The 13,606-nt window shown below is 36.6% G+C and overlaps 1 protein-coding gene across 2 annotated transcripts in view; it reads right to left on the bottom strand.

The window, feature by feature from the left end:
* LOC132133392 (dedicator of cytokinesis protein 4-like) overlaps positions 1 to 13,606 on the bottom strand; it is a 73,038-nt gene that overhangs the window by 36,456 nt on the left and 22,976 nt on the right. Inside the window, exons 10-18 of one of the 2 annotated variants that reach the window (XM_059546184.1) lie at positions 13,272 to 13,332; positions 12,489 to 12,621; positions 10,417 to 10,505; positions 6,602 to 6,727; positions 5,589 to 5,713; positions 5,166 to 5,328; positions 4,932 to 5,038; positions 2,152 to 2,308; positions 51 to 148 (exon numbers count right to left, since the gene is read on the bottom strand). In XM_059546184.1, coding sequence (XP_059402167.1) covers positions 51 to 148; positions 2,152 to 2,308; positions 4,932 to 5,038; positions 5,166 to 5,328; positions 5,589 to 5,713; positions 6,602 to 6,727; positions 10,417 to 10,505; positions 12,489 to 12,621; positions 13,272 to 13,332 — 1,059 coding nt within the window. The remainder of the gene's footprint in view (positions 1 to 50; positions 149 to 2,151; positions 2,309 to 4,931; positions 5,039 to 5,165; positions 5,329 to 5,588; positions 5,714 to 6,601; positions 6,728 to 10,416; positions 10,506 to 12,488; positions 12,622 to 13,271; positions 13,333 to 13,606) is intronic. The other variant, XM_059546185.1, reaches the window with a different exon arrangement.

Raw genomic sequence — 13,606 nt, forward strand, 5'->3', positions numbered from 1 at the left:
AATGTCTACAGTTTCAGTGGTAAAAGCAAGTTGCTGAATGTGGTTTATACCTTAACAATTTCAGTGCCATCAATGTCCTTCAGTTTGGAGAGGCAGTCAATGATTCTATCTGAATGGACTCTCCATTTCAGCAGGTCCAACATGTCCCCTGAAAACAATATAAGAAATATGCACTTTTGAATAGAAACTATTTAAACTGGGTTATTGATAAAGTGTCTGAATAATTCTTTTGGCAGATCTGTTAAAAATTAAATGTTAATTAATCTTCCAAATCAACTGTCTACAAATAAACTGTTAATTAATTATTTGTTGACAAATCAATTGTTGATTAATCCAACACTGGCAATTCAACTGCTGGTGAATCAAATGTTGTTGAATCAATCACGGTATTGGCGAATCAACTAGGTAAATCAACCATCATTACTGATGAATCAACTGTTGGGCTTATCCATCAGTAACAAATCAATGCTTGGCGAACTGTAGGTGAATCAACAATCATCACTGGTGAATCAACTGTTGGTGAATCAACAATCATCACTGGTGAATCAACTGTTGGTGAATCAACAATCATCACTGGTGAATCAACTGTAGGTGAATCAACAATCATCACTGGTGAATCAACTGTTGGTGAATCAACAATCATCACTGGTGAATCAACTGTTGGCAAGTCAATTGGTACAGAATCAACAATTGGCAAATCAGCTACTGTAGATCAAATAATCATCATCATCATCATCATCAGTAAATCAACAACTGGCAAATACACTTTTGATGAATCAACTGGTACAAAATCAACCATTTGCAATTCAACGGTAGGTGAATCAATCATTAGTAAATCAATCACTGTTGAATCAAATATAGGTGAATCAAACATCATCAGAAGATCACTTATGAATCAACTGGTACTGAATCAACAACCAGTGAACTAGTGAGTCAACTGCTGACAAATCAACTTCTGTTGAATCAACCAGTATAAGATCACCCACTGGCAAAGCAAGTGTATGTGAACCACTGTCAGCTGCCAGTTGCCCACCTTGCGCCCCCGTGGCATTTGCTGTTGCTAAGCAACCAAGTCTTGCACTCTCCATAATGACACAGAAGTTTCAGCAAAAGGTAAACGGATTTCCAGTCACAAAAATTGCTTGCAGTAGCTCTGCTACTATCCCTGTACAGCTACAATCAGCTGTTCCTTCATCTTGGCTGATCTTTTACTGTTGTTGTGGAAAAGGTGAAGCTGATTGGTTGGTTCTTGTCACCTGACCTGCGGTGTGCTTGCACTGTTCTCATTGTGGTGTAGACATGCCTCTAAAAAATGAGTGTATCACAGCGCATTAGTGTCCCGACTGTGTCGCTTCTATCATGAGCGCACTTTACGCACATCTACATTTGAAATAAACAACTTGAGCGATCAAAAGATGAGACCAGAACAGCCCCTAAGAGGTCTTCCAAATTTTTACACGGAATATGTAGGATAGCTACATGTAATGGAATAATGTGTGAATGATAAAAAAATAAAGACAAAAGTGTTTTCGTCTATAGTTTACAATCTGACCTATATACTATAAAGAGCAAGCTCAAAATAAACAGCTAAACTTTCAAAATCCTGGAGCTTGAGAATGAGAATAGATGCAATATAAACTGAATCTAACTTGGGTTCAGTGGCTTTGGTTAAATAACAGCCAGATGGCTGTTGATATGTGTGCATTTGGGTGAAGGCGAAGCAGAGCCGCAGAGAGACTGGGCCAAGCTCCAAGGTCAACACAGGCAGGTGTGGGATCAGCCCGCTGTGATCTCTGGTCCAAATGCAGACCTCTCTGTTTTCTGCCACTGTTACCATGACATTCACCTGCTGAAGGGCTCAGATCAATATATCACAATATCAAGGTCATGATGCAGACAGGGCCATATGGCACAAAGACAAGGTATTTGAGAAATCACCTCTCTCTAACAGACATCAGACCGGAATAGATAGATCTGAGATCTTGACTGAGACATTCATTTCCATTACAGATTCACTTGCTGGAAATTTATATTTTTTGTGTTTTGTGTTTCTTCTTGATGTGTTTATGTAAGATCAGATCTAACTTAATCTTAAATCCAGATAACCTAATTAAGTTTTATGGCATACTGTAAGGAGGAACATTGTCTCACCATTCTGAGTGAGTTTAGTGGAGCAGAGAGACGACTGGATCCAGAAAGACTCTTTGCTGTTCTTTACTGTCTGGTTGTTGCCTGGCTGGAGGCTGGCTTTGGAAAATGGCAGTTTGAGGTACCGAGTGGGATCCTGAAGATCAGCTGTCTCTTCACACTATTGTGAGGGAGACAATGAAGTTCAAAAGACAAAAAAATTGTCACTAACACAAAACAGATATCACTTTGTACTAAAATAAAGGACAATGGTGCTAGGACAACTGTTTTTTCGGTTAGTTGGCTGGGATTATAACATGACAACCATGGAATCAATCATTAATATTACTAATATTTATGCTCAAAGTTTGTATTTGACTATTTACTTTAGTGCTGTTAAATTAGCATGTTAACGCATGCAATTAATTTTTAAAACGTTAAAAATATTTTACGCAAAAAATAGTGAACTGCGGTCAGGTGAGATGTTGTCAGGCTGTATGTCAGTAAAAACAATTTACCTGTCCTGTCAGCTGTTATACTGTGCTTGTAGCACGTGCTCTTCAATTGAACGCACAAATACTGTGGCACACACTGTATATGATTTCATATTAAAGTCCATCTAAACCTATGAACATGCAATGTCCTAGTTATGTCATCAGTTAAGTCATGAAGTCACCAAAAAGGTGATTAAAGCTGCCTTAAAACTGTGCATGTACATGTATAGGTTCTATGAGTCAGATTTAAGAACATGTCTCTGAAATGCAGGGGTTTTCAAAACTGTCCTGGAGAAGATTCAACTTGTCAGCTCATTAGCAGAGAATTTAAGACCTGAAGTGGGTCAGATCCACGTCATGTTCAGCAGCGGCAGCTCTTAAAGTGATAGCAGCCAAATTAACCTAATAACCAGCTGCTGTGATGTCTGTTCATCAAAGAACAAAAGAAAAAAGAGGAACTCAATCACTCTTGCAGCTTTGAGGATTAATCTTTGTTTAATTTAGAATTTTGTGTTTTATAACTTTATCCAATTTCTGTATATTTCCTACTTAGGGCACAGATAGCTAAATATGAAATTTATTGTAATGGGTTTGTGTGAAGATCATTTTAAAGTTCACTTAAATTAGAAGTTGTTATGAAGTCTAATAAATGATAAAATTGATAGCTCTCAATTATTCTGTAATGCTGACTGGATAGTCAATATTACAGGGAAAAAACTATTTCCTAGAGACATCAGTAGCATTAGTATCAGTGATACTCGCTTTCAAGGGTTAGTTCACCCAAAAATGATAATTATGTCATTAATTACTCACCCTCATGTTGTTCCAAACCCGTGAGACCTCCGTTCATCTTCAGAACACAGTTTAAGATATTTTAGATTTAGTCCGAGAGCTTTCTGTCCCTCCATTGAAACTGTGTGTATGGTATACTGTCCATGTCCAGAAAGGTAAGAAAAACATCATCAAAGTAGTCCATGTGACATCAGAGGGTCAGTTAGAATTTGTTGAAGCATCGAAAATACATTTTGGTCAAAAAATAACAAAAATTACGAATTTATTTAGCATTTCCTTCATTTCCGGTTCTGTTGTAGTGATGTCCGGTTCGCGTACAAAGCGTTCAATTTAACCGGTTCTTCTTAGTGAACCATTTGAACCAGTTCACCAAATCAAACTGAATCGTTTGAAACGGTTCACGTCTCCAATAAGCATTAATTCACAAATGACTTAAGCGGTTAACTTTTTAATGTGGCTGACACTCCCTCTGAGTCAAAATAAACCAATATCCCGAAGTAATTCATTTACTCAAACAATACACTGACTGAACTGATGTGAAGAGAGAGATGAAGATGAACACCGAGCTGAGCCAGATAACGAACAACAGACGACTCGTTCTCGAGTCAAGAACCGTTTCTGTCAGACGCGTCCGATTCGAGAACCGAGGAGCTGATGATACTGCGCATGTGTGATTCAGTGTGAAGCAGAATGATACACAGAGCGTCTGAACCGAACTGATTCTTTTGGTGATTGATTCTGAACTGAATCTGTGCTAATGTTATGAGCGCGGGTAAAACGAAGGCTTGCATGGAGGGCAATCATCGCCAATGACGTCATTACGTAGAGCACAAAAGAACCAGTGAACCGTTTTTTTCAACTGGTTTACTGAATCGAACTGTCTGAAAGAACTGGTTCGCGGAAAAGGACGCACTCACAACATACATGGAAGAGAAGACAATGCTGAATAAAGTCGTAATGTTTGTTATTTTTGGACCAAAATGTATTTTCGATGCTTCAACAAATTCTAACTGACCCTCTGATGTCACATGGATTACTTTGATGATGTTTTTCTTATCTTTCTGGACATGGACAGTATACCGTACACACAGCTTCAATGGAGGGACTGAGAGCTCTCGGACTAAATCTAAAATATCTTAAACTGTGTTCTGAAGATGAACGGAGGTCTCACGGGTTTGGAACGACATGAGGGTGAGTTATTAATGACATAATTTACATTTTTTGGGTGAACTTACCCTTTCAGTCATAAAGAAATATGCCATTAATCATATGTATTGTAAAATGTATATATATTTTTAATGTGCAGTTAACACAGGTTCTATATGAACCTATAAATCATCCGTTGCCAGGTCCACAGTTTTCCCCAATAACAAAACCTTTTTTGTAGCATGTCTTCCATCCAATTATTAAAAAGAGCTTTGTGCTTTTTTCTTTTGGTAGAAAAAAAATACAAAAAACTTGATATATATATATATATATATATATACATACATACTGATAAACAAACACTGACAGTACCTTGTGGACAATGAGCTCATGTGTCCCATCAGGCAACGGCCTCCCATCGTCCTGCATCAGAGGAACAAAAGAGAAGCCGAAAAGCTTCTTCTCACCCTTTTCCTTTGCTGTATGAACAGAGACAACCGTGTGAAATGAGTCAATAATGGGAAAGTCTAAAATCTCAGTAGGCAAAATAGCAAGTAGAATATAATCAATTTTCAAGAAAAAAGTGCAAGTGATGCACAGTCTTACTGGAGCAGTGCCTGAGCTCGAAGCGTAAATGTGTGCCGTGAAACATCTCCAGAGGGATGGGCAGTTTGATCTGTTCAGCCCAGCGAGGGCTGTTACTGTGATACAGGACAAAAGAGTGGTGCTCATCCACTCCTGGTTCCCCTGAGCCACAACAAACCAGACCCTGAGAGAGAAATTGAGAACATGAAATTGACCTCAATTACATTTTTTATAAATATTGATAGTCTTACTGTGAACCATTCAACAGTGCATGTTATTTTGAATTAGCCATGAACCATAAATTATTAATGATTTTGTGAATTCTGGATCTGCTGAGCCAAACCCTGAAAACCAAAAATGCTCATGAAAAGACTGAGAAAAAAAATTAAATAAAATAAAATCTATTCCTTTATACACAACATGACATCCATCACCGTTTCTCACCTTCAAAAGTTGCCCATCACCTCCCAGCAGATAGATGGTGACTTCCACATTACGTGCCACACTTTTTCCACCTTTCTCAAATTCACCCCTCTCAAGGGTCACATACAGGTCATTTCTTATTTCACCTGCAGGAGGAAGATAACCATATCTCAGTAATCATGTTCAACCAACACAGCACTTCCAGTCGGTTATCATTGGTTGAAATCAGCTTATCAGGAGAAGTAGCTGAAAATGGAGTCGATTTTTCAATTGTGTGCTGATACTTTGATAAGTGACCATGAATACTTTGTTTACAATGTCCTTCAATACAATATTGTTGTATATATTTATTATAATGTGAGGCTCATTCCTTTATACATACATACAGTCTGAGTAGGACAACAAAACTGCAAAAAAAAGATACTCAGAGATGTTAGAAACACCACAAAACATTTCTAATTACTCTGTCAACACATGTGGCTCAAAGGTGCCTTGTCGCCTACTGAGGGTGTGAAAGCAAAAATCAAATAAAATGTGGGTGCGCTAGTGCATTGTGTGTAATGAAAGGACAGAATGCAAGCCATTTTATCATTACGGTCAAACAAGGGCCAAGAACACAAGAAAAACTCCCACTGATGTTGTTCTTTTGTCGTGCATGTACATTATGTGACAGTGAGCAACACAAGAATATATACATTTACATATATAAACATTAACATTTCCACAACACTGACTACGGTATTTTTATTAGATGTGTCTGTGTTATGTTATGATATAAATGACAATGTGATATCTCAAAGTTCACGGTAACTCAATAAAAACAGTATTTTGCTCCTGTAAAGCCTGTATTTACACTGCTAAGTGATTAATTAACTACATAATAACATGATTAGACTATTAGTACAAATGACACTGAGCAGCCACATTATCATATTTCGTAAAGCTAGAGCTTTAATTTACATAACAAAACATAAATTCAATGGTAATGTGCTGTAAAAATGCAGCATAATGACAACTAAATGCGATTATCCCACCTGGAATGATGATATCAGAGAATCCCAGCCTCTTAGTAATAGAGACGTTGCGGGTGAAAAGACGCATGTAATCCTTGCGAATCTGTTCCATATCCCCATGGAGGAGTTGGAGAGAGACATTAAGACCTAAAAATAAACACAAATGCATTTCAAATGCATTGGTAACATCTGACAGTATCATATTATATTTACTGTAAACAGACAACATCCAAGTGTCTACAAAAAAAAAAGCTGGATTCCCTGTTACTGTGTGTAAAAGCACGTCTGGAACAGAACATTATCTTAAAAGAATACGTGTCATTCAGTCTCACAATTTATTAAACAATTTCTAAATATATTGTACAATAAATTAATAAAAAAAAAAAGTTCCATAATTTTACTATCTTAAAATAATTTAGTCAAAATATAGTTATTTAGTTTCACTACTTATAAGCCAACATTTTATTATGAAATCACCATCATATTTTCAAAATATCTAAAAAATGCTTCAAGGGGATAGTTCACCCCAAAATGAAAATTCATCATTCATAATTTTCTCATTTCAAGCCTGTATGAATTTCCTTTTTTTTTTTTTCTTTTTTTTTTTTTTGTGGAACACAAAAGAAGATATTCTAATAACCATATGTGTTGATAAAACAGTTTTGGGGTCCCAATTGATTTCCATAGTATTTTTTGTCCATACTATGAAAGTCAATGGGAAACCATTTGGCTACCAACATTCTGGAAAATATCTTCTTTTATGTTCCACAGCCACACAATCATACAGGAACAACAAGAGTTTTAACTTCAACTTGACACAGTCAATCCCTCTAAACAACAGCTAAATTTGTTTTATTTCCACCAGTAATAGATCTTATTGTGCTCGACCACACTTAATGACAAGCATTTCTCTGCCTCCCTCATTTATGCCACTGATGAAAGCCAATGATTCTGTCTTCTTCATACTTAAGCCTCCGATGTCTTCCTCAGGGTCTTTGACTCTTTCATTCTGCAGGAAAACGGTCCCATACTTCACAAACAACAGACATTTCTGGTGGTGTTGGCGCAGTGGATAAGACACATGCCTTTGGTGTGAGAGACCTGGGTTCGAATCCACTGTGAGACACCAATGTGTCCCTGAGCAAGACACTTAACCCCTAGCTGCTCCAGAGGCATGCGATCTCTGATATATATAGCAATTGTAAGTCACTTTGGATAAAAGCGTCAGCTAAATGAATAAATATAAATGTAAATTTCTAGGTGCATTCTTGGAAAATGTTTAGTTTTGGGTTGCATAGATGAGGTTTGATGGATTTATAAGCTCTGGAAGCATTTATAAAGCCATGGGCTTCATTATGGTTTCATAATGTATTCAGAGTAAGCTGCCCACACGAGTGAAATCACCAGCAGTCCATTCATTTTGATAACACTTGCAAGATGATGCACACCAAGATTACATAACTACTACTCCACCACCTCCGCAAAACATGGCATCAACAACACAACACCATGCACTCAGAGACCCCTACTTCGTTTTTCATCTGTTTGCCTTTTTAAACCTAAAACAAACATTGCTGTACTGTGTTTCTGTTAGTTTTTTAAACTCAGCAACAAAATCAATAACAGTAATTTGGCTTTTATCCAAGCGATTAGCTACAAGAGCTGGTGATTTGCACATTAAAACATCTTGAGTGACAAAAATGTCATGAAAAGGGTCAACTGCTCTCTGTGTGCATGATCAATATGGCAGTCTAGTCCACACTGATAGCTGATGAGTGTGACTGATAAATAGCTACAAATAGTCTTCAGTTAAAAAGTCATTCATTTAGTGTAACTGAATTACTGCAGATGACTAGATGGCATTCACAAGCTGACTGGGATCAGGTTCTTTCTGATCTAGCTGAACGAATTACAAGACTGTGTTTTTGGCTTCTGTGTTTAAAGTGTTTTGTAATTCCTATCCAAATCAAATGTGCGGAGACATCTATTAGTAAGCCACTGTATGGATTCTTCCAAAAGCAATCTGTAGACCTAAAACTAGACCAGACTTTGATATAAATTCAAGATTGTCACAAACAAAACAAAATATGAAGCAACAAAACAAAGCCAAGCAAAACAAAACAAAGAAGAAAAAGTCAAGCAAAACAAAACCAAGCCATAAAACAAATAAAAGAACAAAGCAAAGGCGAGCAAAGCAAAAAACAATCGAAAGTCAAGCCAAAACAAAACGCAAAAAAAAAAAAACATTTTGCTCATAAATAAAAATATTGTTACAAAAAAAACTAAGCTAAAAAACATACATAAAATAATAATAATAATATAAAATAAAAATACTATATGAATATAGCACATAAAAGTAAAATTAAATAGAAATAGTCTCAAGAATATCAAAGATCATATTTTTAATTTGGGCCAGTAAACAATCACCTAGCAAACACTATCACATACTGCCCCATCAGGGAGGCATTCTTCAGATTTTGAAAGCCCAAAATTAATTTAACTAGCCTGAAAAAAAAAGATATCTGCTGAATTTCAAAGACAACATCAGCATGATCAAAAGCTTCAGTGATTGTATGTTTTCTCCAAATAACAAGACAAGAGTGTAGGGGTCCAATGGAACACAAATCTCACAATTTGACAAAACAGAGCAAAAACATATATATATATATATATATATACATATATATATATATATATATATATATACATATATATATATATATATATATATATATATATACATATATATATATATATATATATATATATATATATATATAATTATTAAAAAAACTTCAAGTACTTTATTTACACCACAGCAAAAACTAGTAGCATAACTAATAAAGGTCAAGCATTATTAAAGAAAAGTGAACTGTCAGTAATAAAATAAGAACAAATTACCTCAAGGAAGGGATTTCATTTCACTATTCAAGATGATATGGTGATATGTTTTGGTAGTCAGACTGGAACACACAACAGCTCCGGGATGTCGGGTTAGCGATTTTTAAATCCTCTCAGTAAACCTTAGCAACTGCACAAGAGTGTCCTGGCAACTAGCCACAACAACACAGATAAGCACCGTTCACATTTTCTTTAGAAAATGTATAAAGGAAGTTGTTCAAGCTGATTTGGCGCACAGGAATTAAACACTTCACCTTCAATCAACTGCAAATAAAAGACACCACCACTTTTATAAATGACAATAAGTGGCTATTAACACACATTCTATTATGACAAATGTCCAACCTAAAATATGCGTGGTTCAAAGGTCTTCTTGAAATGCTGTTCTTATTAAAGTGGCCATGCCTCTTTTTGGGTCATGTAGATGTCATAAAAACAAAAGCGCTTAAATAACAGTTCTGCTCGGTCTCTCTGTTGAATACACACTGCCGTAAGCTTTGACTGCAGGCTTCTTCTGCTACTCAGAACCTGTTGCTAGGGGAGACCTCAGCATTTCTCTGTCAAGAGTTCTGCTATTTATATCTAAAGAGCATGAAGAAAGGAAATACTGCAGCATGGCTTTGTATGATTTGAATACTTCAATAAATCAGTTGGTTTGACATTTTCAGAAGAACACTGCTGCTATGACAGACAAAATGTTCTTTAAAGGGAAATTTCAGCTAAAAATGGAAATTCTGTGCATTATAGCCTTCTTAAGTTGTATTAAAGACTATGTGAGGAACAGACTGAAATTCTCCTTTTGTAGAAAGAAAGAAACAAAGTCATATGCTTTTGGAATGACATGAGATTTTGTTCCTACTTATAGTATTTTAATTGTTTGTTGAACTAGCCCTTCATGAAGACAAGTTATATTAAATAATGTTTGAGACTCCTACCTGTATTTGTGCCAATATGGCTGTATCGTGAGCCGACCTTCCGGATAATACTGTCGTGGATTTGGTACCACTCGCTCTCTGCGTTACATCTGTGAACATAATATGCCATAAGTTTGATATATATTTCAATCAGTTAACTAGGCGCTGTGTGATATATTTGAACATCATCACAATCACAATGTACTGTATTTATGATGATTTTCTTGGTAATATGAAATGAAGGAAAACTGTGAATACAGTCGTGGCCAAAAGTTTGAGAATTACATAAATATTGGAAATTGGAAAAGTTGCTGCTTAAGTTTTTATAATAGCAATTTGCATATACTCCAGAATGTTATAAAGAGTGATCAGATGAATTGCATAGTCCTTCTTTGCCATGAAAATTAACTTAATCCCAAAAAAACCTTTCCACTGCATTTGATTGCTGTCATTAAAGGACCTGCTGAGATCATTTCAGTAATCGTCTTGTTAACTCAGGTGAGAATGTTGACGAGCACAAGGCTGGAGATCATTATGTCAGGCTGATTGGGTTAGAATGGCAGACTTGACATGTTAAAAGGAGGGTGATGCTTGAAATCATTGTTCTTCCATTGTTAACCATGGTGACCTGCAAAGAAACGCGTGCAGCCATCATTGCGTTGCATAAAAATGGCTTCACAGGCAAGGATATTGTGGCTACTAAGATTGCACCTAAATCAACAATTTATAGGATCATCAAGAACTTCAAGGAAAGAGGTTCAATTCTTGTAAAGGCGGCTTCAGGGCGTCCAGGGCGTCTCCTAAAGAGGATTCAGCTGCGGGATAGGAGTGCCACCAGTGCAGAGCTTGCTCAGGAATGGCAGCAGGCAGGTGTGAGCGCATCTGCACGCACAGTGAGGCCAAGACTTTTGGAAGATGGCCTGGTGTCAAGAAGGGCAGCAAAGAAGCCACTTCTCTCCAAAAAAAACATCAGGGACAGATTGATCTTCTGCAGAAAGTATAGTGAATGGACTGCTGAGGACTGGGGCAAAGTCATATTCTCCGATGAAGCCCCTTTCCGATTGTTTGGGGCATCTGGAAAAAGGCTTGTCCGGAGAAGAAAAGGAGAGCGCTACCATCAGTCCTGTGTTATGCCAACAGTAAAGCATCCTGACACCATTCATGTGTGGGGTTGCTTCTCATCCAAGGGAGTGGGCTCACTCACAATTCTGCCCAAAAACACAGCGATGAATAAAGAATGGTACCAAAACACCCTCCAACAGCAACTTCTTCCAACAATCCAACAACAGTTTGGAGAAGAACAATGCATTTTCCAGCACGATGGAGCACCGTGCCATAAGGCAAAAGTGATAACTAAGTGGCTCGGGGACCAGAATGTTGAAATTTTGGGTCCATGGCCTGGAAACTCCCCAGATCTTAATCCCATTGAGAACTTGTGGTCAATCCTCAAGAGGCGGGTGGACAAACAAAAACCCACTAATTCTGACAAACTCCAAGAAGTGATTATGAAAGAATGGGTTGCTATCAGTCAGGATTTGGCCCAGAAGTTGATTGAGAGCATGCCCAGTCGAATTGCAGAGGTCCTGAAAAAGAAGGGCCAACACTGCAAATACTGACTCTTTGCATAAATGTCATGTAATTGTCGATAAAAGCCTTTGAAACGTATGAAGTGCTTGTAATTATATTTCAGTACATCACAGAAACAACTGAAACAAAGATCTAAAAGCAGTTTAGCAGCAAACTTTTTGAAAACTAATATTTATGTAATTCTCAAAACTTTTGGCCACGACTGTAATTATAATGCACTTTTTTTTCATAGTCCTTCCTTATCTTTAAATTTCGTAAATATGAGATTAAGGTTTTAACATTGTTTGTGATATAAACTTGAGTAGCTAAAACCGAAATAAAGACATTTAACATCAAACGTGATAAAAGTGATTTGTTCTAGATAATGATTTATATTAAATGAATCAATAAGGTGAAAAATATATATTCAAAAAAGAATTGCTGTATCACAGAGTCGTAGTAAAAAATTTATTGTACATTAATTAGCTTTATAAAGTCACTCAAAACAGATAGGGGGCGATACTCACGAGTAGATCTTCAGCAAATGATCGTCCTTGAAGTCAGCTGTTAAGAGGTCAGCCACACTAATCACGGCACAACCGTATGGACGCTTGTACTGCGTGTTACTCACACTCTTCTTCTCACCTGCGACCATTCGCCCTGTGCACACACAAGTTGAGGCTCACACACTGCTTTTATGAGAATAAATACATATGCTAATTCAAAAAAATGTAACAAAAAATTTCTTATTCTGCCTCAAAGAACCCATAGCACAGTCACAAGCTAGACATAATGCAACATGTGACAAGTATTACAGCCATGTCTTACCCAGAAACTCTAGCTGACTTGTCAGTTTTGTGTAGCTCATATGGCAGAATAATTAACACTTATGTCTTTATAATGACGCTTGAAACACAAAATAGACATATACCAACAACTGTTAGACAATGAACACTTCCCAATCCACTGTGACATGAATTACATACATGCAAATGAGCATTAATCTATACTGCAACATCACAGAAACTGTACCAGTGCAGATCATGCATGTAGCTACCACAGACACAAAGGTGACGTTTACAGACAAAGACACCATCTTGGTCACAACTGACTTGAAGTGGCCTGTCATTCAGCCCATATAATGCTACCACAACTACTGACTTATACATTTGACATAATCTGTGAATAAAAGCACTATGCAGTGCACTATTATGAAATTGTGAATTCCATATGACACCTATGACAGGCTCATTAAGGCGTTATGACAGGTCACACGGCGAGAAAATTAATGTGCATCCAACAGCTCTTACCTATTCTAAAAATATGAGCTACAACATACACATCTTTGCGAAGATCGCTACTTCCCAAATCCTTAAAAAAAAAGACAAATTTTTTTATTGAGCAATATTTACTAGATTCCATGCACCAAACATTTCTCTAAACATACGCTGTTTAAAAGTAACTATTTAAAAGATTAAATAAAAATGTTGATTTGACATTCATTTATTGCCACTAAATAAACAAAAACAATGCAATCCAATAAAATGCAACAAAATAAAAATAAAATAAAAAGAACAGCAAAATAAACAAAAAAATAGAAAAACTAAAAATTTAAGATCTAACAAAACAAAACAAAAAAACAACT

Source organism: Carassius carassius, chromosome 50 (assembly GCF_963082965.1).
Source record: "Carassius carassius chromosome 50, fCarCar2.1, whole genome shotgun sequence".
NCBI classification, from domain to species: domain Eukaryota; kingdom Metazoa; phylum Chordata; class Actinopteri; order Cypriniformes; family Cyprinidae; genus Carassius; species Carassius carassius.